Raw genomic sequence first — 23,358 nt, 5'->3', positions numbered from 1 at the left:
GAGCTTAGGGTGCTCTGGCTGGCGTAGGCACGCCTAAGCGTGCTCCTGCTTACACTCCTCTCCTGTCTAGAACTAGACTCCAACTAACTGGAAACTTCTGCCCCACCCTTCCAGCAGGAAGCAGGACTCGCCCACCTCTGTCCAAAGGGGTGAGAATGGAATGGTAAGTTCCATTCTCTCTAACTATAGCTCTGCCATTTGCACTGCCACCTGCTGGTAAACCAGGCATATTACATGAACAGAACAGTTGCATAACAAGATTAGGAATGCACATTATAGAGGACCTGGACAGAAATACATAAATGTCATTGGTGTTAGCTCATTAGAGACAGTAGCCGGGTGTTACAAGTGCTTCTTCGCTGCTGCCACAAAACAAAAACAATTGGCCCAGTGTGCGGTGAAAGACATGTACTGTTCCTGCCCATAACATCTGTCCCAGGTGTCCACCTTGTCACATAGCGACAATTGCAAGGAGCGGCCCACGTTCTCCACCACATGACAATACAATATACAATGCAGGAATGGATGTTTTGGAAAAATAATAGCAGCTAGGTATCTTCCAGCATGGCTGAGCGAGCACCATCGGTTCCCTAAAGGCAGCAGACTCTACTAAGCGGTACGACTGCACTGCCAGCTACTTAGCCAGATGGGAATTAAGCTTGCACACCATCGGGTTGCTGGGCCCATAGAGTTATTTCCTGGCCACACATTCCGTTATCAATGACACTTCTGCACTCTGCTGTATACGCGACTCTTGGAGCAAGATGCTGCACAGTTTTTGCAGTAAAACGCGTTCAATCACACGGGTATAGCAATGCAGTTTTTGTATTTAAATGTGCAGTGTCCCACTATGTGCTATATGTGGGCACTTTAAACCTTTGCTGCTAACTGTCCTATTTAATGTATTGTATTTTCCTAATATCGGGCTGGCATTGTCATTACATTTCTTCGCCCCTAGATGGTGCTAGCACCACATAGTTGATATATAGCTTGGGGTTTGCTGACTAGAGAGAGTTGTAGAGGAAGTAGTTAGTTGGAGTAAGAGAGGAGAAGGAAGTTAATGGAGGAGGAGATCAGGCTCAGTCCACAATGTAGCTGCCTTTCTTTCCTCTGGGCCCTGATAAAGCCTGGAGAGGACAAACCAAGAGTTTACTGCAGCCCAGCACAAGACAGTAAGTCTAAGTATGAATATAAAGCAAGTCTAGTGAAGATTAGAGCTGAGTCTAGCCAAGGGACTTCACCAGCACCAGTGACCAGGAGGACCTTAAAGGGGTATTCCCATCTTAATGATCACTGTTAAATCTGTTAATGATTTAACAGTGATCATTTTTCTAAATTTATTTAATTAACTAATTCCCACCCCTTAGAAGAAAATGAACATATACTTACCTGACTGTTGTCTTCCGTCTCCCCTGGTTACAGCCACCGCTCTTCTCCAGAATTGCGGTGGCCGCGCTTGCGCAGACGACTTCTTATTTTCTCCCGGCCGGCCGCACGCAGTCCCAAAAGCGCACGCTGACGCTGCGCATGCGCTATGGTGATTTCTTCCTGGCCAGTATAGTATACTGGCCAGGAAGACGTCACCAAGGCGCATGCGCGGCGACGTGCGCGTTCAGCGCGCGGCCCGGCCGGGAGAAGACTTCAATCAAGATGGAGCCCGCCCCCTGCCGAAACCAGGAAGTGGAGCAGGTAAGTATGAAACAGCGTGATGGGAATAACCCTTTAAAGGTACCTGGACACAACTGGATAATTAGTGCGCAGAATTGTCCTTTTTCCACTAAACGCCTTCTGGGACATAGTGGACCTGAATATTTCAGGAGAGCATCCTGCATCAAATAATGTAGCAGAGAGTTTGCCTGCCATGAGGGAGAACACCCTTTTTGGATTTCTCAATATAAAAGTAAGGAAACCATTATATTCAGTACCTGAGTGCTAGAAAGTGGACTTAGTTCAAAACTACTTAAGAAATAATTGTCATTCTGCCTGTTAAAGCCAAAGTATTAAGATAACTCCTCAACTGATAATTGCCAGACCTGCATTAAGGAATTCCATCTAAAGTAACATCTGGATTATTACTGTAACAACTGTCCTGAGACCATTGATTCAGTAAAAGTTAAACTGTGTTTTATTACAACTGACTCCTCATCCTTTCATCCTTTCTACTACCTTTAACATTTGCACCTTATGGTGCTGGCGTCACAAACACAGGGGCCCAGCCACCAAAGCACCTTAAACACCCATTACCATCAAGGGCACCTCAACTTCCATCTGGCTGGTGTTCCCTGCAATAGAGAGTGCCCCGGAGTATTTAGTGCTGTCTTCCCCTCCACTGCACTGCCGGCCCCGGGAGGCTCTGCTAACCGTGAGTAAATGAACTACTACTCCCATCGGCCCACCATAATTCATGTGTTGCCCCTGTGGCCTGGCACGTCACTAGAAATGCTTTTGCTGTAACTGAACAAATATATTGAAGTAATACAAATGCAGTTTTTGCAGTAAAACGTGTTCAATTACACGGATATAGTAAAGCAGTTTTGCAGTAAAATGCGTTCAATAACATGGGTATAGTAATGCATTTGCGTAGTAATGCAGTTTTTGCAGTAAAATGCTTTTGCTGTAAATGAAGTAATACATCATGTGTTCCTTACTGGTGCCAGGAGATTGCACTTGAAATCAGCTGCTATTGAATGTACCTGAATTTCTACTTGCACTTAGTAAAAGAGACTGTTCTACGTTTAACTCCGGCCTCGTTCTTCAGTACTATATTTACACTACACCGATCCCCAGGGAGTACACCGTGACACAACACTTCATCAGGACCACTACCACTCCCATCCTCTGCACCGGTTCCTCCGGGGTTCGCTGCAATGGGCCTTGATGTAAAATGACTCTGGGCTGTGGTTTGTCTGTTCTTCTCCAAAAAAATAAAAAAAAAGTAGTTTAAAGCAAACATGCAAGAAACCAAAAAAAAAGAATCTGAAAATAAATGTGTATTCTGCCGGCTGTATAATTTATGAAAATAAATTCATTAGAAATGATCATCCTAAAAAATGTACTAATTAGATGAGGGACATTAAGCGCCAGGATTTTCCCAATTGCTTCATTCCGTTTTTCCCTCCTAAATCCTTAATTTACATAATTAGAAGGTAATGTTTGGCCGCCATAGACCATTGCTTTCATTTATCCATCCGGCCATTAGAGAGTTTTTGCTTCTATCAGTAGACTGTAAAATATTTATGTCGATGACAAAATCAATTTGTATTTGTCATCTGTGCAGGCAGTTCCTCCGCAAACATCCCGGCTGCTAAATGTGCGGGTGGGAGATAGGTTTCCCGTCTAGGCCGGGTTCACACAAGGACTGTGGCTTCAAACATGGCTGCTTTCTTCCAAAAACAGCACTACCCCCAGTCCACCGGATAGGGGATATGTCTGATCAGCATGGGTCCGACCACTGGGCCACCCTCTGATCACAAGAATTGGGGACCTGTGGGTCCCCGTTTTAATGGAGTGGCGGTCATATATGCACACTGCCGCACCGTGCGGCTCTATGGGCGAGTCTACTTGTACTTGACTATCTCCGAAAGTCCCGTAGAGTTGATTGGACTGGCGGACATGGCGGACATGCATGCATTCAAATGTGCATGATGGGGGAGGCCCCAGAGGTCGTCACTTATCCCCTATTCTGTGGCTAGGGGATAAGTTACCTTAACCCCTTCCCGCCCATCGCCGTACATGTGCAGCACAGGGCAGGTCTTTAACGATGGCGCCCGCTCGCTGTCTGCTGTTTTAACCCCTTAGTGACCAGCCTGTTTTGGTCCTTACTGACCAAGCGTTTTTCTTCCTTTTTTTCATCGTCGCCTTCCAAGAGCTATAACTTTTTTATTTTTCCATCTATGTCCCTGTATGAGGGCTTGTTGTAGTTTTTAATGGCGCCATTTTGGGGTGCACATAACTTTCTGATTCATTTTTATTAACTCTTTCTGGAAGGGAGATGCCAGAAACAGCAATACTGCCACTGAGTTTTTACATTATAAATTTTTATAAATTTATCATTTTTCGGTATGATTACAGCGATACCAAATACATAAAGTTTTTTTTTTATGTTTTACTACTTTTGTGCAATAAAACCCCTTTTTTTAAGGAAGAAAATCTTTTCGCATCGCCGCATCCCAAGACCCATAACTTTTTTATTTTTCTTTCTATGGAGTTGTGTGAGGGCTTGATTTTTGCAAGACAACTTGTAGTTTTCATTGGTATCATTTTGGAGTAAATTATGCTTTTTGATCTCTTGTTATTAAGTTTTTCTCGGTGGCAGCTAAGAATAAATGCGCAATTCTTTTTTTTTCTTTTTTTTTTACGGCGTTCACCGTCGGGGATAATTTACATGATATTTATGTAGTGCGGGTCATTATGGATGCGGTGATACCAAACATATGGGGGAGATTTTGTTTTGAAATTTTTTTCATTGAAAGCGAATTTTCAATGGAAAAAAGCGTAATTTTTTACAATAAATGTGTTTTTTTTTTTTACTTTTATTTTTACCACTTGATAGTCCCACAAGGGGACTATAACAGACAACATTTTGATTGCTTTTAAAATACAATGCACTATCCGTATAGTACATTGCATTTTTATGTCAGTGCTATACTGACATTGACCAGAGAGGCGTAGCCTGCTGGAAAATACTCAAGGCTGGCTTGGGGCCTATACCAGACCCCAGCCAGCAAGTCTTTACACACATCGGCACCCCACGATCGCATTTGTGGGGTGCCGATGGGAGACAGAGGAAGCATATAAAGCATCCTGCCGGTCTGGGCTGTTAGATCAGGAGAGGGGGACTCGTGCAGCGCTTAGACTGGGCCGCAGTGAAAAAGCGGTGGCCCAACCTAAGGCCCCTTAGTGACCGGTGTAAAAAGGTATGGGACAAACCATTTAAAGGGATTGTATGGGCTTGTCTGTAATCTACCTCCTGTCTCATCAGAGGTTCAGATTGCTGCTCTGTCACCCTCATGCTTTACACTGCAACTCTGCATTTTCTGGCAGCTTTCTAAACAAGCTCACCAAGAAAGAACATTTACATTACTGACATTTCTAAGAAATTGCTAATTTTTACTTTACTTTTTTCACATCATATCTGCAGTGCAAGGGCCTTGACAATCCACCTCATAATATGTCAGCTTCTGGGGAAAGCTGGAAGTTGGTGGGAATATGCAGCTCTTCGGTCATATTTGGCAGTTTTCTGCACCAAAAATCCATATTCAAGTACGCAAAAATGGGAGACATTAGTATCATCCTGAGGGACGTATGCCTTGCACAGTGTGAGACATTTCCTTGCATATGGAGCATGGCTGAGACATTTTGACTCCCGGAGGAACATTGGGCTTCATTTGTCAAAACTGTCTGTGTTGCCCATAGCAACCAATCAGAGCTCAGCTTTCATTTCTTAAACTGCTCTGGGAACATAAAAGCTGAGCTCTGATTGGTTGCTATTGGCAACAGAGAGGTTATATAAATGAGGCCTTTTGTTTATATGTGACCGACACGTCCCTCTCTAAGCACTGACCTTCGGGGCCCCCAGCCCTCGCTTCCCTGGGAACCTATCTAGGGATCAGTCACAGACAAGCAGTTTTGTCCATTAAAGGGGTTATCCTACAAAAGTTGTCACCTATCCAATATCGGATCATGGGGGATTCTGACCACTGGGACAATTAGTAATCCCACCAACAAGGGGTCCTCAGAGTCCCCTCTCTGAATGGTAGTGCACCACATCGGTCCATTGCTCCAGTCACCGCCAGCCTCATAGAAGTCAATGGAGCGGTAGTGCACCACGTCGGTCCATTGCTCCATTCACCGCCAGCCTCATAGAAGTCAATGGAGCGGTAGTGCACCACGTCGGTCCATTGCTCCATTCACCGCCAGCCTCATAGAAGTCAATGGAGCGGTAGTGCACCACATCGGTCCATTGCTCCAGTCACCGCCAGCCTCATAGAAGTCAATGGAGCGGTAGTGCACCACGTCGGTCCATTGCTCCAGTCACCACCAGCCTCATAGAAGTGAATAGAGCGGTAGTGCACACGTCGGTCCATTGCTCCATTCACCGCCAGCCTCATAGAAGTCAATGGAGCGGTAGTGCACCACGTCGGTCCATTGCTCCATTCTCCGCCAGCCTCATAGAAGTCAATGGAGCGGTAGTGCACCACGTCGGTCCATTGCTCCATTCTCCGCCAGCCTCATAGAAGTCAATGGAGCGGTAGTGCACACGTCGGTCCATTGCTCCAGTCACCGCCAGCCTCATAGAAGTCAATAGAGCGGTAGTGCACCACGTCGGTCCATTGCTCCATTCACCGCCAGCTTCATAGAAGTCAATGGAGCGGTAGTGCACCACATCGGTCCATTGCTCCAGTCACCGCCAGCCTCATAGAAGTCAATGGAGCGGTAGTGCACACGTCGGTCCATTGCTCCATTCACCGCCAGCCTCATAGAAGTCAATGGAGCGGTAGTGCACCACGTCGGTCCATTGCTCCATTCACCGCCAGCCTCATAGAAGTCAATGGAGCGGTAGTGCACCACGTCGGTCCATTGCTCCATTCACCGCCAGCCTCATAGAAGTCAATGGAGCGGTAGTGCACACGTCGGTCCATTGCTCCATTCACCGCCAGCCTCATAGAAGTCAATGGAGCAGTGGCCCAACATATGCACTACCGTTCCATTCAAAGAGGGATTTGGGATCCCTTGTTCTTGGACATCTCTAGGGGTCCCAGCGGTCACACCCTTGTCATCTATTTATAGCCTATCCTGTGGATATGTGATAAATACTTTTCATGGGATAACTCCATTAACATAGGGAACACCTTAAAGGGGTTTCCCGGAGTATAATATTGATGGCCTATCCTTAGTATAGGTCGTCAATATCTGATTGGTGGGGTTCCGACTCCCGAAGCTCCGGTGAGCGTTGCGGCCTCCTCTCAGCAAACCAAATACAGTGCCATCCTTTGTGTAGTGGCTGTGCTTGGTATTGCAGCCCAGGCCCATCCATGTGAATAGGGTTGAGCTGCACCTAGGTCATGTGACCGATGAGTGTGAAGTCATTGGTCTAGGAAGGGGCCGTAGCACTCACCAGAGCTCCATGGCCTCTCCAAACAGCTGATCGAAGGGGATGCCGGGATTGGGACCCCCACTAATCAGATATAGATGACCTATACTGAGACATAGTAGCAGTAGGAAGGGGGTCATATATCAAAGACCAATGAATCTACATTGAATGGCACAACCGCCAAAGAGAAATTGAATCCAAATAGAGGTGCTCGGTGAAGGGTCGTCAAGCCACTATATAAGAAAAATGATATCCACGGCACACTCATAAAATTTGCACAATAGTATATGTTTAATTATTGTTTGCCAACACCAACTTTATAACTCAGTCAATGCATGAATTCAGGGACAACGTTTCGGTCCACCCGGGACCTTGATCACGGCCTATAATAATATATATAAATATATGGTATAAGCAAAATATTGATTCATAATAAAAAATAAAAGAATAGAGAATTAGAACAAAATAATATGTCTGATAGCAGTCAGTATATCTAGTACCAATCACATTAGACAGAATCAGTCCTTCAGATATTCATATAAACTAGTAAATCTATGTGTACGAAACTCAATCAAAACTTAGAGCCAGTATATATTATTGTAAGTGGTAAAAAGAAATATCTGTCAATCTATCAATCATGTTACAGGAACTTCATACAGGTGGTATGCTATACATAGGATCTATATACATATACAGTATAAGTAACGATACAGCGGCAGAGGAACATGGAGGCATAATTAAGTACCTTGGATATTATTCCAATTGTTAAAACATGCATAAATATATTTAAACATACCGTGTTTTAAGGAAGTAATGTGTGTTCGTTGGTGGCATAGAGGAGACTGGCGGTAGGACGCCAGTTATATAGTGTCTGCCTCGTGTGTTCCGGCGTCTGACGTCACTAATATGCGTCTAGTTGTCTGTGAGACGCAAGCTACTGGAGAAGGAAGGAAAGCTGCGCATGCGCGCAGACTATGCGCATAGCGTGTGTTACGCCAGTTATCAATTCTCACCGCATCTCAATGCCAACATAGGCATAGCTAAAGCGCACGCACCCCAGGGATGCCGTTCCGATCATATGACCGGATACTCATAGGAGTATGTTGTTAAAATAAAGCTATGCCTATGTTGGCATTGAGATGCGGTGAGAATTGATAACTGGCGTAACACACGCTATGCGCATAGTCTGCGCGCATGCGCAGCTTTCCTTCCTTCTCCGGTAGCTTGCGTCTCACAGACAACTAGACGCATATTAGTGACGTCAGACGCCGGAACACACGAGGCAGACACTATATAACTGGCGTCCTACCGCCAGTCTCCTCTATGCCACCAACAAACACACATTACTTCCTTAAAACACGGTATGTTTAAATATATTTATGCATGTCTTGTGATTGGCATTTTTTTTTTAAGTCACAAAATGACATTTTTTTTACACCAAAAACTAAGTGCATGTTTAATGGAGACAGTTTGTATTCCTTAGGGCTTGTTCACACACTTTTGCAGTTTTTGCATGATTTATTGTCAGACAAAACCAGGATTGAATCGAAAAATGCGGAGTTCCACTTGTCTTTTATACACTTTCTCCTGAATATGGACACCATGCTGCCGTGTGTGAATAGGGCCTAGGAGAGAAAACCCCGGTGGTGCAGCTGATCTCGTCCTAAGGGCTGACATGGCTGGCTGCTTCACAGCTGAAGTGTCGTTACAGCAGGGTAGGGAGCTGCACAAGTGTCCTATGGCGGTACAGATTGCTGGGCTGACCGCATCACTTTACACACCTGGTAAACATGGACACTGATTAGAAGAAAGGAGGTCACATACTTTTCACCAGCGCAATGTGATGGCTCTCCCTCCGGCTGTTGCAAAACTACCATTCCCAGCACACGGTTACTGGGGCTTGTTGGGAGTTATGGTTTTCCAATGGTTGGAGATTGGAGATCATTAGTGTAGTGACTTAAAGGGGTTTTGCCACTTAAGCAAATAGCATTTATTATGCAGAGAAAGTTTCCATGGTTACGACCACCCTGCAGCCCCGGAGAGGTGGCATTTATCATGTAGAGAAAGTTAATACAAGACACTTACTAATGTATTGTGATTGTCCATATTGCCTCCTTTGCTGGCTGGATTCATTTTTCCATCATGTTATACACTGCTTGTTTCCATGGTTACAGACCACCCTGCAATCCATCAGTGGTGGCCGTGCTTGCACACTATAAGGAAAAATGTCAGCCTCTCTGGTGGCGGGGATTGTGGGAGCGCACCTAGGCTGGTGCTTTTTTCTATAGTGTGCAAGCACGACCACCACTACTGGGCTGCAGGGTGGTCGTAACCATGGAAACTTTCTCTGCATAATAAATGAAAAACCCCTTTAATTACAGTTTATGTCTATAGAAGTGTAAACTGCAGGTATGCTGCCCACAGGCAAAACAGTATGATGGGAGTAGTGCTTCCTAAAATACATGGCTAATATTTTCCGGTATTGAGATCCGCCTTAGGGTCTCAATACCGGAAAAAAAAACGCTTCCGTTTTGTCCCCATTCATTGTCAACAGAACGGAGGGCTCCAAAATGCATTTCGTTCCGTACTCATACCAGAGAGCAGCATGCTGCAGTTTGCTTTCCGTCCTGGGATGCGCAGCAAGACGGATCCGGCATGACCCTCAATGCAAGTCAATGGGGACGGATCCGTTTTCTCTGACACAATAGAAAACGGATCCGTCCTCCATTGACTTTCAAGGAAGTTCACGACGGATCCGTCTTGTCCATGTTACAGATAATACAAACGGATCCGTGCATAACGGATGCAGATGGTTGTATTATCAGTAAGGGCACTTTCACACTTGCGGCAGAGGATTCCGGCAATCCGGACGCAAACTGATGGCATTTGTCAGACGGATCCGGATCCGTCTGACAAATGCATTGAAATACCGGATTCGTCTCTCTGGTGTCATCCGGAAAAACAGATCCGGAATTAATTATTATTTTTTGCATTTTTAAAGGTCTGCCCATGCAAAACGTAAAAGGGACTGAACTGAAGACATCCTGATGCATCCTGAACGGATTTCTCTCCATTCAGAATGCATTAGGATAAAACTGATCAGTTATTTTCCGGTATAAAGCCCCTAGGACGGAACTCTATGCCGGAAAAGAATAACGCTAGTGTGAAAGTACCCCTAGTGTAAGAGTTTTTGGTGATTCATGACGATGTGAAAGTAGCCTAACCCAGCGCTGTCCTTGGTGCTGAAATGTGATGTTCCCATGCAGTATGAGCTTCCTATACTATATATACAGTACAGACCAAAAGTGTGGACACACCTTCTCATTCAAAGAGTTTTCTTTATTTTCATAACTATGAAAGCATCAAAACTATGAATTAACACATGTGGAATTATATACATAACAAACAAGTGTGAAACAACTGAAAATATGTCATATTCTAGGTTCTTCAAAGTAGCCACCTTTTGCTTTGATTACTGCTTTGCACACTCTTGGCATTCTCTTGATGAGCTTCAAGAGGTAGTCCCCTGAAATGGTTTTCACTTCACAGGTGTGCCCTGTCAGGTTTAATAAGTGGGATTTCTTGCCTTATAAATAGGGTTGGGACCATCAGTTGCATTGAGGAGAAGTCAGGTGGATACACAGCTGATAGTCCTACTGAATAGACTGTTAGAATTTGTATTATGGCAAGAAAAAAGCAGCTAAGTAAAGAAAAACGAGTGGCCATCATTACTTTAAGAAATGAAGGTCAGTCAGTCAGCCGAAAAATTGGCAAAACTTTGAAAGTAAGGGCTATTTGACCATGAAGGAGAGTGATGGGGTGCTGCGCCAGATGACCTGGCCTCCACAGTCACCGGACCTGAACCCAATCGAGATGGTTTGGGGTGAGCTGGACCGCAGAGTGAAGGCAAAAGGGCCAACAAGTGCTAAGCATCTCTGGGAACTCCTTCAAGACTGTTGGACGACCATTTCAGGGGACTACCTCTTGAAGCTCATCAAGAGAATGCCAAGAGTGTGCAAAGCAGTAATCGAAGCAAAAGGTGGCTACTTTGAAGAACCTAGAATATGACATATTTTCAGTTGTTTCACACTTGTTTGTTATGTATATAATTCCACATGTGTTAATTCATAGTTTTGATGCTTTCATAGTCATGAAAATAAAGAAAACTCTTTGAATGAGAAGGTGTGTCCAAACTTTTGGTCTGTACTGTACCTATACTACTAGATAGATAGAAAGATAGATAGATGATAGATAATAGATAGATAGATAGATAGATAGATAGATAGATAGATAGAAAGATAGATAGATGATAGATAATAGATAATAGATAGATAGATAGATAGATAGATAGATAGATAGATAGATAGATAATAAATAGATGATAGATATATAGATAGATAGATAGATAGATAGATAGATAGATAGATAGATAGATAGATAGATAGATAATAGATAGATAGATAATAGAGATAATAGATAGATAGATAAATAGATAGATAGATAGATAGATAGATAATAGATAGATAGATAGATAATAGATAATAGATAGATAGATAGATAGATAGATAGATAGATAGATAGATAGATAGATAGATAGATGATAGATAATAGATAGATAGATAGATAGATAGATAGATAGATAGATAATAGATAGATAATAGATAGATAGATAGATAATAGATAGATAGATAGATAGATAGATAGATAGATAGATAATAGATAGATAGGAGATAGATAGATAATAGATAGATAGATAATAGATAGATAGAGAGATAGATAGATAGATAGATAGATAGATAGATAATAGATAGATAGATAATAGATAGATAGATAATAGATAGATAGAGAGATAGATAGATAGATAGATAGATAGATAGATAGATAGATAGATAGATAGCAGTATCATACAGAACTAAATCCTCCCTGTTAGATGCTGCTTTCCCCCATAGAGATGTCTGCACCACCACTACATTGAGGGTCCGCCTGTATTGATTGTGTAAAATAGAGGCAGGTGGGATCACAGAGGAGCTGTAAACGGTTTAGAGAATATTTTTGCTTTAAGGGATCTACATATCCTCAGGATGGGTCATCAATATCAGATCAATGGGATTCAGACCCCCGGCAATCAGCCGCAGGCCCCCTCTACTATAAAGGGCATGGAGCCTGATGCAGCAGTGTGGTGCAGAACCGCTGCCGAAGACTACACGGTGGATGGAGCCCACTGTATAGTGTCCGAAACAGCTGAGGGGCGGGGGTGCTGGGTGTCATCCGACAGTCTGATATTGATCCTGAGGATTGGTAATCAATATCTAAGTACCGGAAAGCCCTTTTTTAAGGGTCACACATAAGTTGTTGTTTTTTTATTTATTATTTTTATTTATTTATTTATTTTATGGAGGGTTTTGCAGTTTACCTCTTTTTAGGAAAAAACTAACAGCTAGAGAATTTACATGGAAGTCTATGGGAAATATTAAATGCGGGATAAACAGTCAATTTTTGTAGGGGTGAACTTTTTTTTTTTTTTACCTTTAAAGCATGTGTTTTTTTAGGTCAGTGGCATTTTTTGTTTTCCATTACAGCATGCTCTACATCTGGTAGGTCTGCCATTTTCTCCCACAGACCTCCTGGGGGGGGGGGGGGGGCATGCGTTAGTCTAAAAAAAAGCTATGCATTCAAAACATCAGGCGCTGAAACGCACTATATGGGCAAAAAAGCCTCCGAAATGCTTTTTTTTTTTTTTTAAAGCAAACCATCAATAAATGAACACATGCTGTATAGCAATCTGATGTAAAGGTTGCATGTCCTGGGATCTGACCCACAAGCCAAACATGGGTCGTCTGCCAAAACTAAAGAACAGGACAGAATAGATTTTGCCTTGTAAAAGACTTGTACAGAAGATCTTACAGGAAAAAGAAAAAAAATGCAAAAGTGTTATGCAAAAAAAGCTAAATAATATATATTTTTTTTAAATGGCAGGAACAGAAAACCAAAAAAAGGGTGGCATGGGTGACCAGAGACCTGGACAACACTCAGGACACATAAATCCACTTTATTTGCTGGGATTCAGCTGCCCTATAATCACCAGTGACTGTCCTTATACTGGAGTCTCTATGGCGCCACCTGCCGGCCACTGCCCGAATAGCACTCTGCTCTCTGCTGCGGTTTCTGCTCTATCCTCCCCAGATCTCTGCTGCCATTTACATTGCAAGACATCAATGTCTCTGGAAAGATGTAATTTCCCTGTCAGAAATTATAACTTGCTCACGCTTCAAGTGTCAGCAGCCGCAGCAAAGGTTGTCAAAAATGCTCACTCAAGGAAGCCAACAAGAGGAAGGAGCTAATGGGATTAGAGAGATATCATTTAATACTGTCACCCGGATGCTGGAGTGCAGGGTAAACTGCTGCCAGGCTGGGGGCGCTAAGTAGCATCCCACGGTTAACCCCTGAGATGCTGATCCCTGCGCTGCATTGCACTACTACAGGGGGTGCGGGGTCACACTGGTGCTCTGCTGGGCATAATGCTGGCATTATTATAGACCTGCAACATCAAGATGTGCTCTGCCCAAGTCCCTGGCATTACCCAATATCTGCAGGACCTCTGGTGGAAATCAGTGTGGATCCTGACCAGAGCCCTGCTGGTGAGGACATTGCTCCTCAAGTAATACTAGAGGTACCTGGAACTCTGCTGGTGAGGACATTGCTCCTCAAGTAATACTAGAGGTACCTAGAACTCTGCTGGTGAGGACATTGCTCCTCAAGTAATACTAGAGGTACCTGGAACTCTGCTGGTGAGGACATTGCTCCTCAAGTAATACTAGAGGTACCTAGAACTCTGCTGGTGAGGACGTTGCTCCTCAAGTAATACTAGAGGTACCTGGAACTCTGCTGGTGAGGACATTGCTCCTCAAGTAATACTAGAGGTACCTAGAACTCTGCTGGTGAGGACATTGCTCCTCAAGAAATACTAGAGGTACCTGGAGCTCTGCTGGTGAGGACATTGCTCCTCAAGTAATACTAGAGGTACCTAGAACTCTGCTGGTGAGGACATTGCTCCTCAAGTAATACTAGCGGTACCTAGAACTCTGCTGGGTAGAATATTGCCCATCTAGAATAGCAATACTAGAAGTATCCATATATCTGTTGGGGTAAACTCAGCTAAACTAGTAATACTTCTTGTAACCATATCCCTGCTGGTGTGAACATTGCTCCTCATAACTAGTAATAGTAGAAATAATAACCATATATCTGATGGGGTGAACTCAGCTAGACTAGTAATACTTCTAGTAACCATATCCCTGCTGGTGAGGACATTTCTTCTCAAGACTAGTAATACTAAAAGTAAAGATATCCTTGCAGGTGAGGACATAGCCTTTCTTCACTAGTAATACTTCTAGTAACCATATACCTGCAGATTAAGACATTGCCTATCTCCACTAGTAATACCACTAGTAACCATATCCCTGCTGGTGTGATAATTATACATCCAGACTAGTAATACAAGGAGTATGAACTGCTCATGTAGACTGGTGAGAGTAGTGACCACATCAACTGCTTATGTAGACTAGTAGTAGCAACCATATCTGCTTGTGTGAACTGTACAGGTAGAGTAGTAATACTAGTAACCAAATATCTGCTAGTATGTTCTGTACATGTAAAGTAGTAATACTAGTAACCAAATATCTGCTAGTATGCTCTGTACATGTAAAGTAGTAATACTAGTAACCAAATATCTGCTTGTGTGCTCTGTACAGGTAGAGTAGTAATACTAGTAAGCCAATGAGTGCTCTGTACAGGTAGACTAGTAGTACTAGTAACCACATGTCTGTATGTGTTCTGTACATGTAGATTAGTAGTACTAGTAACCACATCACTGCCGGTAACAGCCGACTGATCTGACAGATACAAAGTAACGATCTCCCAAAATTGCAACCTATGTTTCTGTCCAATTCTTGAAACTGTGAGCAAATTACCTGGAGAATATAAAGTATCAGATCGCTAACCGATGTTCTGAGCGATTTGGTCTGCAGCCATTAGATCGGGCTCTGCAGTTCTCTCACACACGATGTGGTCGCACCTTTCAGACGCCGCCCGCCCCTGGTTTTGCATGCGTTCTGCACAGGGAATTTTAAAAAGTCTGATTTTTATTTATTATTTCAATTTTTTTTAGAACTATATTGGAAAATAAATTATGGTCTTAATATCTATGTCGTTATTTCATATATGACACGTCTAGAAACATATGTGCTGTCAGAATAATTCTCCACTTTATTAAAAAAAATACTGTGATAACAAGACAATATTATGCTATATATTAATATTAATGCTATTTAAATACTCGATGTACTTATTTTAAGTTGTTCACATTTTTGTAACTTTTTTATATTTGTGTGTTCTAAATTGTTTTATTATTATTATTATTATAATCATCAAAATAGAATACAATTATAATAATAGTAATTATTAAATAAAAATGATTATTTTTAATAATACATCATTTGATATAATTATAATAATTATAATCTGAATATGTATAATAATATATCATAAGGCATGATAATTATATAATATAATATAAAAATAATCAGAAGAAGAAAAGTAATTAAAAAACTAAAATATTTATAATGATAATAATAATAACAACAACAATAAGAAGAATGATAATAAATAATTAAAAATGAATGAAATATTAGTATAAATATAAAAATGATACGGTAATTGTAATGATAATAAAAATAATAATAATAGTAATAATAAAAATGATAGTAATCAGATAGTAATAAAAATAAAAACAGCAATGATATTGTAATAATAATAATAATAATAAGAAGAAAAGTAATTAAAAAACTATATTTATAATAATGATTATGATGATGATAATATTAATAATAATAATAATAATAAAAAAGTAATTAAAAACTCCAAATATTAATATAAATATAAAAATTATATAATAATTGCAATAATAATAATAATATTAGTAATAATAAAAGTGATAGTTATCAGAAAAGTAGTTAAAATGAAAAAAAAAACAACAACAATGAGATTGTAATTGTAATAATAATAATAATAATAATAATAAAAAGAAGAAAAGGAATTAAACAAAATTATTAATAATAATAATAATAATAATAATAAAGAAACACCAAGAAATAGATCTCTTTATATTACAGTTTATTGTTCAATGTTTAAAGGTCTCAGCAAAGTGCTTGAAATATTCTCTATATAGTAACGCCCTATAGTCATACAATTAAATATAAAAAAAATTAAATATCATCAACAAATATTTACACAAAGAAACCAAATGTAAAACTACAATAAAATAACAGCAGTTAGACTGGATTAATATTTACATCTGAAACCAGAAAATCTGCAGAAGAATAATCCATACAGAAATTCTAGAAAGGGATTTTTTTTTTATTTTTCATTAAAATTTTCTTTAATGCATAAATTCTATATATACTGTATATCGTGATATCACGAACAGAAGGTCCATTGTATATTTCAACAATGCAGATTATTCCAGACAGCCACTTCCTAAACTCCTATTTACCCTGAGAGGAAAACTGACACAGAATATAAATGTCATTTTTTCTATTATTCTTTTTTATTTTTATTTAATTTACTTTTTTTTTTTTATGAAATCAAGCCCCCCTCCTCATGTAAAAAACCCAAAAAACAAAAATAAATAAACATTATTTACACACCAGTTCATATTGAAAACAATCTGCAGTGATTTCCTACTGGGAAGTATTGGGCATTGGATGTGGCTTCCCAGCTATTTCTAGGACAGCAGCCTTGGCTTTTATGAACAGAATATGGCCTCTACGAGGAAAGTTAGTGACTTTGACTAGTTTGGTGACAAAAAAAATAATAATAAACTTTTTAAAATGTATTTTTACAATTTACAGGGACATTTCAATATGCCATTCTTTTGATCAGTGAGCTCCCCATTAAATGTTGTTGTATACATAGAAGGGTGGACAGTCCTTTTAAAGTGCTCCCCATGTGAGATCAGTAGATAGGTGGGCTTCTGGTCAGATACAAAGGTGCTGTGCTTCTAGTACATAGCATAAGTCAATGTGCTGCAGGAAAGGGAGGTAAATGCATATGACACAAGTGCTGCTAGGAATATTTTTTTTTTTAGATTGCCAGCTCTTGGGTCCCCCATGTTCTAATGCATTTGTCCTCCTGGGGTATGTGTTACTGAATTCAGGGTCCATTGCTCAGTCTAGGAAGACTTGTGCTTAGCTGAAGTCTGTACAGTCAGTGAATGCACCTTCATAAGTGAGGGGCATAAAATGCTGGGGCTCCATAAGCCTGGGACCCCAGGACAAAGGGTGAGAGAACTGCAGCAGGGCCTGGGAGGAAGGGTAACTGTGCTGTGCACATCAGCCCACCAGGTGCATGGGTTGGGTAACCTGGGTGTCCATGATGCATGCCTAGTGGGTTACCCATAGGGGGGGAATGACTTAGAGGGCTGAGCCCCCCCATACCTCCATTTCCCCCTCCCCCATGATTGGAGCCTCCAGTAGGGGCACTTGTGTCTGCTCCAGGATTCTGCTTCTTCCACTTTGTGCGTCTATTTTGGAACCAGATCTTGACTTGAGTCTCGGTCAGACTTAGCGATAACGCCAGGTTGAGTCTTTCACAAACTGAGAGGTATCTGGTAGACTTGAACTTGTTCTCCAGAGCCACCAGCTGCTCATAGGTAAAAGCTGTTCGAGCTCTCCTGGGTTTGCCAGACTTGGAGTCAGAGCCTGTTCTCTTCCTCTTGGGTTTGCCATGCTGGTTCTGCTGGGTCTGGTTCTTGGCATTGCCTTGCTGTGAGCTAGGGGTGCTACCATGACTTGCTTGGCCATCCTCAGCCTGGGAGGACCCACCACCACCAGACTCCCTGTCCACTGTCCCAAGAGTGGAGGTGCTGCTCTCCTCACTGCAAATCTCTTCATCTTCCTCATCCTCCTCTTCCTCCAGCTCACTGCCAGGACTGGGGCTGTAGTCTTGGTTTGGACAATCTTCTCCAGCCTGTTGGTACAGCTCTCCGTCCTCTGCAAAGACAGAAGTTTGATTAGAGAACATGGCTTATAGACCATAAGATAGAGCCATAGAGGAGGATCAGCTAGAGGTGACATCAGAGTCCTCATACAGCAGTATCACAGGCCATAGAGGCATTAGTCATTATCATGGGGTCATCAATGCCCAGGACATGCCATAGAGATTTAGAGTATTTTGGGGGGCAGATAATTCTATACTGAAATAATATTTATTGATGCAAGAAATATATATATATATCTATATACACACACCAAAATTCAATTCCAAGAAAGTGCACATAGTGGAGTACAGTCCTGCTGCCATGAGCAGCTATATACAGGGAGGGTTTATACACCTGCCAATGTCCACCTGGGCAGAGTTCTGCACACCTCCAGTGGCCAGGTCCATACACACAGTGCACTGACAGCAGGAGCTCTCCTCCACTGACTGATGGCTGAGATGACTATCTGCTGCACAGGATCAGAGACCTGACAAATCATCTCTAATGTCTACTAAATGTATGGACCTAGAAGATGAAGAGGAGCTTTTCTCCTATCTGCAGTATCTATCTATCTATCTATCTATCTATCTATCTATCTATCTATCTATCTATCTATTATCTATCTATCTATCTATCTATCTATCTCCTATCTATCTATCTATCTATTATCTATCTATTATCTAATATCTATCTCATATCTATCTATCTATCTATCTATCTATCTATCTATCTATCTATCTATTATCTATCTATCTATCTATCTATTATCTATCTATCTATCTATCTATCTATCTATCTATCTCCTATCTATCTATCTATCTATCTATCTATCTATCTATTATCTATCTATTATCTAATATCTATCTCATATCTATCTATCTATCTATCTATCTATCTATCTATCTATCTATCTATCTATCTATCTATCTATTATCTATCTATTATCTATCTATCTATCATCTATCTATCTATCTATCTATCTATCTATCTATCTATCTATCTATCTATCTATCTCATATCTATATCTATATCTATCTATCTATCTATCTATCTCATATCTATCTATTATCTATTTATCTATCTATTATCTATTTATCTATCTATCTATCTATCTATCTATCTATCTATTATCTATCTATCTATTTATTATCTATCTATTATCTATCTATCTATCTATCTATCTATTATCTATCTATCTATTATCTATCTATTATCTATCTATTATCTATCTATATGTAATTTTACATTCCCTCTACTGAGAACCAGATACCAGCGGTATGTATACAGTCAGGGACCACATTTCTGCCTCTGGTCCATGGATTGTGCAGGTCTCCTCAGTCCATATAACTCCATATACATTACATGGTGTTACTGTGCAGCCAGGAGGCAATCACTAGTCCTGCATGACTGCACAGCACCGAGAACACGTGTACTGCCTGCAGCCAGCTCTGCTCCACCACACACTGCTGCCAACCAGCCGGGGAGCCACTGCAAGTCCATGGACAGACAATAGAAATGTGTGTAGATAGGTATGAGATGGAAAAATCATAATAGATAGATAGATAGATAGATAGATAGATAGGAGATAGATAGATAGATAGATAATAAATAGATGATAGATAGATAGATAGATAGATAGATAGATAGATAGATAGATAGATAGATAGATAGATAGATAATAGATATATAATAGATAGATAATAGATAGATAGATAGATAGATAGATAGATAGATAGATAGATAGATAGAGATAGATAGATAGATAGATAGATAATAGATAGATATTAGAGATAGATAGATATTAGATAGATAGATAGATAATAGATAGATAATAGATAGATAGATAATAGATAGATAGATAGATTATGGATAGATATGAGATGGATTAATAGATTAACTTGAAAATGTATCATGTATAGCATAGATAAATATAAGATAGATAGATAATGAGATGAATAGATAGATAGAGATATAGATAGATATTGGTTTAATGGTTTAATTACATTGTATTCATGTGACAAAATAAATGTAGGTTATTATGTGTTGCATTTGCAGTAAAAAAATGTAAAAGTACAGAACTGATTACTAATAACATGATCTAATAAAATTAAAAAGTAATCAAGTAATACTATCAGCAGTATTTATATATATATATATATATATTTCTTAAATTCTATTTCCTCGGAAAATCGCCAAAAAGAATCATTTTTGGAAGGATGCCTATCACAAAAGTTGCTCTCCCCCATCCCATGATTTTCCAGGTGTAATTCTGCTGAATGCGCTAAAAAAATGAAATTAATTAGTGAAAAATAAAACAAAAGTAACTGTCGCTGAAAATGAGCTTTTGTCCTTCACATGAGAATTTTCTTTGACTCTCTGCTGTATTTTAGGAGTGTGTCCGTCTCGGAGAAGATGACCAGGATGCTGCAGATAGTAACCCACCCCCAGCTGGACGCCCCTGTTACCGCTTATTATCTTCTGACACTGACCTGGTGTCTGCAGCTTTATATCATAATTCATATTCCTACTACAATATGGAAGGACGAATTTCTAGTTTATTTTATTTTATCTTCTAGATTTATTCATTATAATTACTTTCTATTTTTTTTAGTACAACGAAAAAATAAACGAATATAATATTTCTGTAAATATTTTCTAAAAATAAATATAAAATGTAAACAATTAGTAGATATTTGCAGAATGTACAAGGATACATAGGATTTTGCCCCCATGGATGAAGGGAAGATTTCCCAGAGAATGGTGGGCGATTATAAGTGTAATGGATTGTAATCGAGTCATTATCCTGATTGTGAGCCTATAATTTAGATGTTGGGGGGAGTGGTGGCTGCTGGTAAGAGATAGGCAGCATTCGATAATAGGATATCGATCGGGCGAGCTCTGCTGGCACCAGGGGCCCCCATTATCCCCCCCACTCATGCTGCTCAACACAATCTCCCAACGATTAAATCGAAGGAATTTAATTGTTTTCTTACAGCTAAGCGACATTTTGTCGCAATTATTCTGATTTTTCCTAACCCTCCCCCCCCCCCCCCAAGAAAATGTAATCCCCTCTCACTACCCCCAAACCATATCTAGAGCCCCTGCTAAAAAGCCGGACCCCCTCCTGACCTGCGGCTTTTTACAGATTGTACTACTACAAATCGCAACATGTCGCCTGGGCCAAGACTCTGTGCGGGATATGAATCATAAAACCCCCCTACATACTGTGGTACTACAACTCTCAGCATGTCATCTCTATGTAGAACTTGGACTGTATGTGCCAGGCAAGTGTAAGTGTCAGAAAATGACAGAAAGAAACACTAATCCCTATTTCTGTCTGTCATACATTATATAGAACCGGGGCTGAGAGCCAGAGGATTACAAATCACTCCCATCATCTCTGGCAGTGATGTATGAGCCACAACAGGTGGGAACCCGCATCAGGAAGCCATGCTGCGACATGTGGTTCTACCCAGGGTGATAACCCAATGAAAGTACCATGGACAGAGATAGAAAGATGGATATAGATAGATAGATAGATAGATAGATAGATAGATAGATAGATAGATAGGAGATAGATAGATAGATAATAGATATTGGATAGACCAGAGAGAAAGAAAATATGAAATATAGACAGACCAACAGAGAGATAACACAGGTAGATAAATAGATAGATAGATAGATAACTCGATAGAACATACAGAGAGAAATAGGAAATGGATAGACCATACAGAAATATGTAAGATAGATAGAAAGATATATAATAGACAGATAGATGTTGGATAGACCAGAGAGAAAGAAAATATGAAATATATAGAAATATATGGAATTTATAGACCATAGATACATATAAAATATAGACAGACCAACAGATAGATAGATATGAGATAAATAGATATGATATATATATATATATATATATATATATATATATTAGATAGATAGATAAATAGATAGATAATAGATAGATAAATAGATAGATAGATAATAGATAGATAGATAATAGATAGATAGATAGATAGATAGATAGATAGATAGATAGATAGATGATAGATAGAGTTACTTACTTAGAACCTCTGGGGACTTCTTGCAGTTGTCGAAGTCTTCTAAGAAAGGTTTCTGGTTTGGTTTATCTATGGCAGCCTCCTCTGGCTTGTCCTCTGCCCTCAGGATATAGTCACTGGGCTTGCTGTACACCAGGGTGCAGTGCCTCTGCTTGCTGTTAAATTTATTAGGGTCCAGGATATCCAGGACCGAAAAAGAGGTGGTTCTGTGAACCGCTGGTGGAGCTGGCACCAAGCCCTCTTGTCCTGGAGTATTGCCACTCTGACTGTCCCCTTGCCTGTCCCTGGGGCAGCCATATACTGGGTGGTCGTTTGCTGCCAGTCTCTGCTCTCCGTGGCTGTCCATGATCTCCCCAGTGTGCAGGGTGCAGGAGACTGCTTCTACTACCACTGCTGCCTGTGCTTGGGGCATTGAGATATCTACCTGAGCTTTGTCTCTACTAACATTCATTGCTCGGTCGCAGGTCTCTGGAGGTAAGCTGTTGCTCCTTGCCTTGCAAACTTTTAGTCCTCCAGCTTAAATCTTGGAGAACCACAAGTGAATCATAGCACCGGGTATCTGAGAGCAGGTTCAGGATGTGAGGCAGTATGGAGGTCACTTGAGCCTTGCAGGGTTAGTGGATTACTGGACTTCTCAGCATTGGATTCCTCAACACCTAGTTCTGGGATTTCTGGACCTGTTTAGGACACTGGAGGCCCCTTTGATCTTGTGAAACTCTCAACTCTGTTGAACCCAATATTTGGTCAGGTTCCTCCACACCTTGTGGCACCTTCTAAGGACTCTTCTGTTGTCTTTTTAGCCTTTTGGGTCAATGAGCTTAGTAAGTTCCAAGTTTCAGGCGTGAGCTATCTTTCACCTTGGGAAACTAACGGTTGTGCTTCGAATGATTCCTTTGAAGAACTTTTTTGTGGAACTCTCAACCTTGTGGGGTTCTGACAACACTGATGGACTTCTCTCTGACTTTGGACCTTCAAGTCTTGGAAACTCTGCGTCGAGGTCTCCTTATCTCTGTGGCAGGTCTCTCTTTTATGGACTCCTTCCCTTAGTTTAGTGATCCTCCTCCACCTTTCTTCATCCAGCAGATGGATCACTATCAATGAGCAGGTTATGGAGCTATGGTGCTTCTTCTCAAAATCTCATTTTTTTTAAAAGGAGCCATTGAAGA

The 23,358-nt window shown here is 40.7% G+C and overlaps 1 protein-coding gene across 1 annotated transcript; it reads right to left on the bottom strand.

Moving 5' to 3' along the window:
- Positions 1-17,371: 17,371 nt before the first annotated feature.
- Positions 17,372-22,643, bottom strand: NKX1-1 (NK1 homeobox 1). Its single transcript, XM_040420585.1, has 2 exons — positions 22,196-22,643; positions 17,372-18,141 (listed from the first exon to the last, which is right to left on the bottom strand). The coding sequence occupies exons 1-2, from the start codon at positions 22,641-22,643 to the stop codon at positions 17,372-17,374; spliced, it is 1,218 nt and encodes a 405-aa protein (XP_040276519.1).
- Positions 22,644-23,358: the final 715 nt, after the last annotated feature.

Source organism: Bufo bufo, chromosome 2 (genome assembly GCF_905171765.1).
Source record: "Bufo bufo chromosome 2, aBufBuf1.1, whole genome shotgun sequence".
NCBI lineage: Eukaryota > Metazoa > Chordata > Amphibia > Anura > Bufonidae > Bufo > Bufo bufo.
Note: the sequence above shows the minus strand (reverse complement) of the source record. Positions and strands in the feature narration are given on the sequence as shown.

Bases quoted from the DNA above. Each gene is read 5' to 3' on its own strand.
- NKX1-1 (XM_040420585.1), bottom strand. From the start codon at position 22,643: ATGAATGTTAGTAGAGACAAAGCTCAGGTAGATATCTCAATGCCCCAA. The intron at 18,142-22,195 runs GTAAGTAACTCT...CTGTCTTTGCAG, and splicing joins GAAGTCCCCAGAGGTTCTAA to AGGACGGAGAGCTGTACCAA.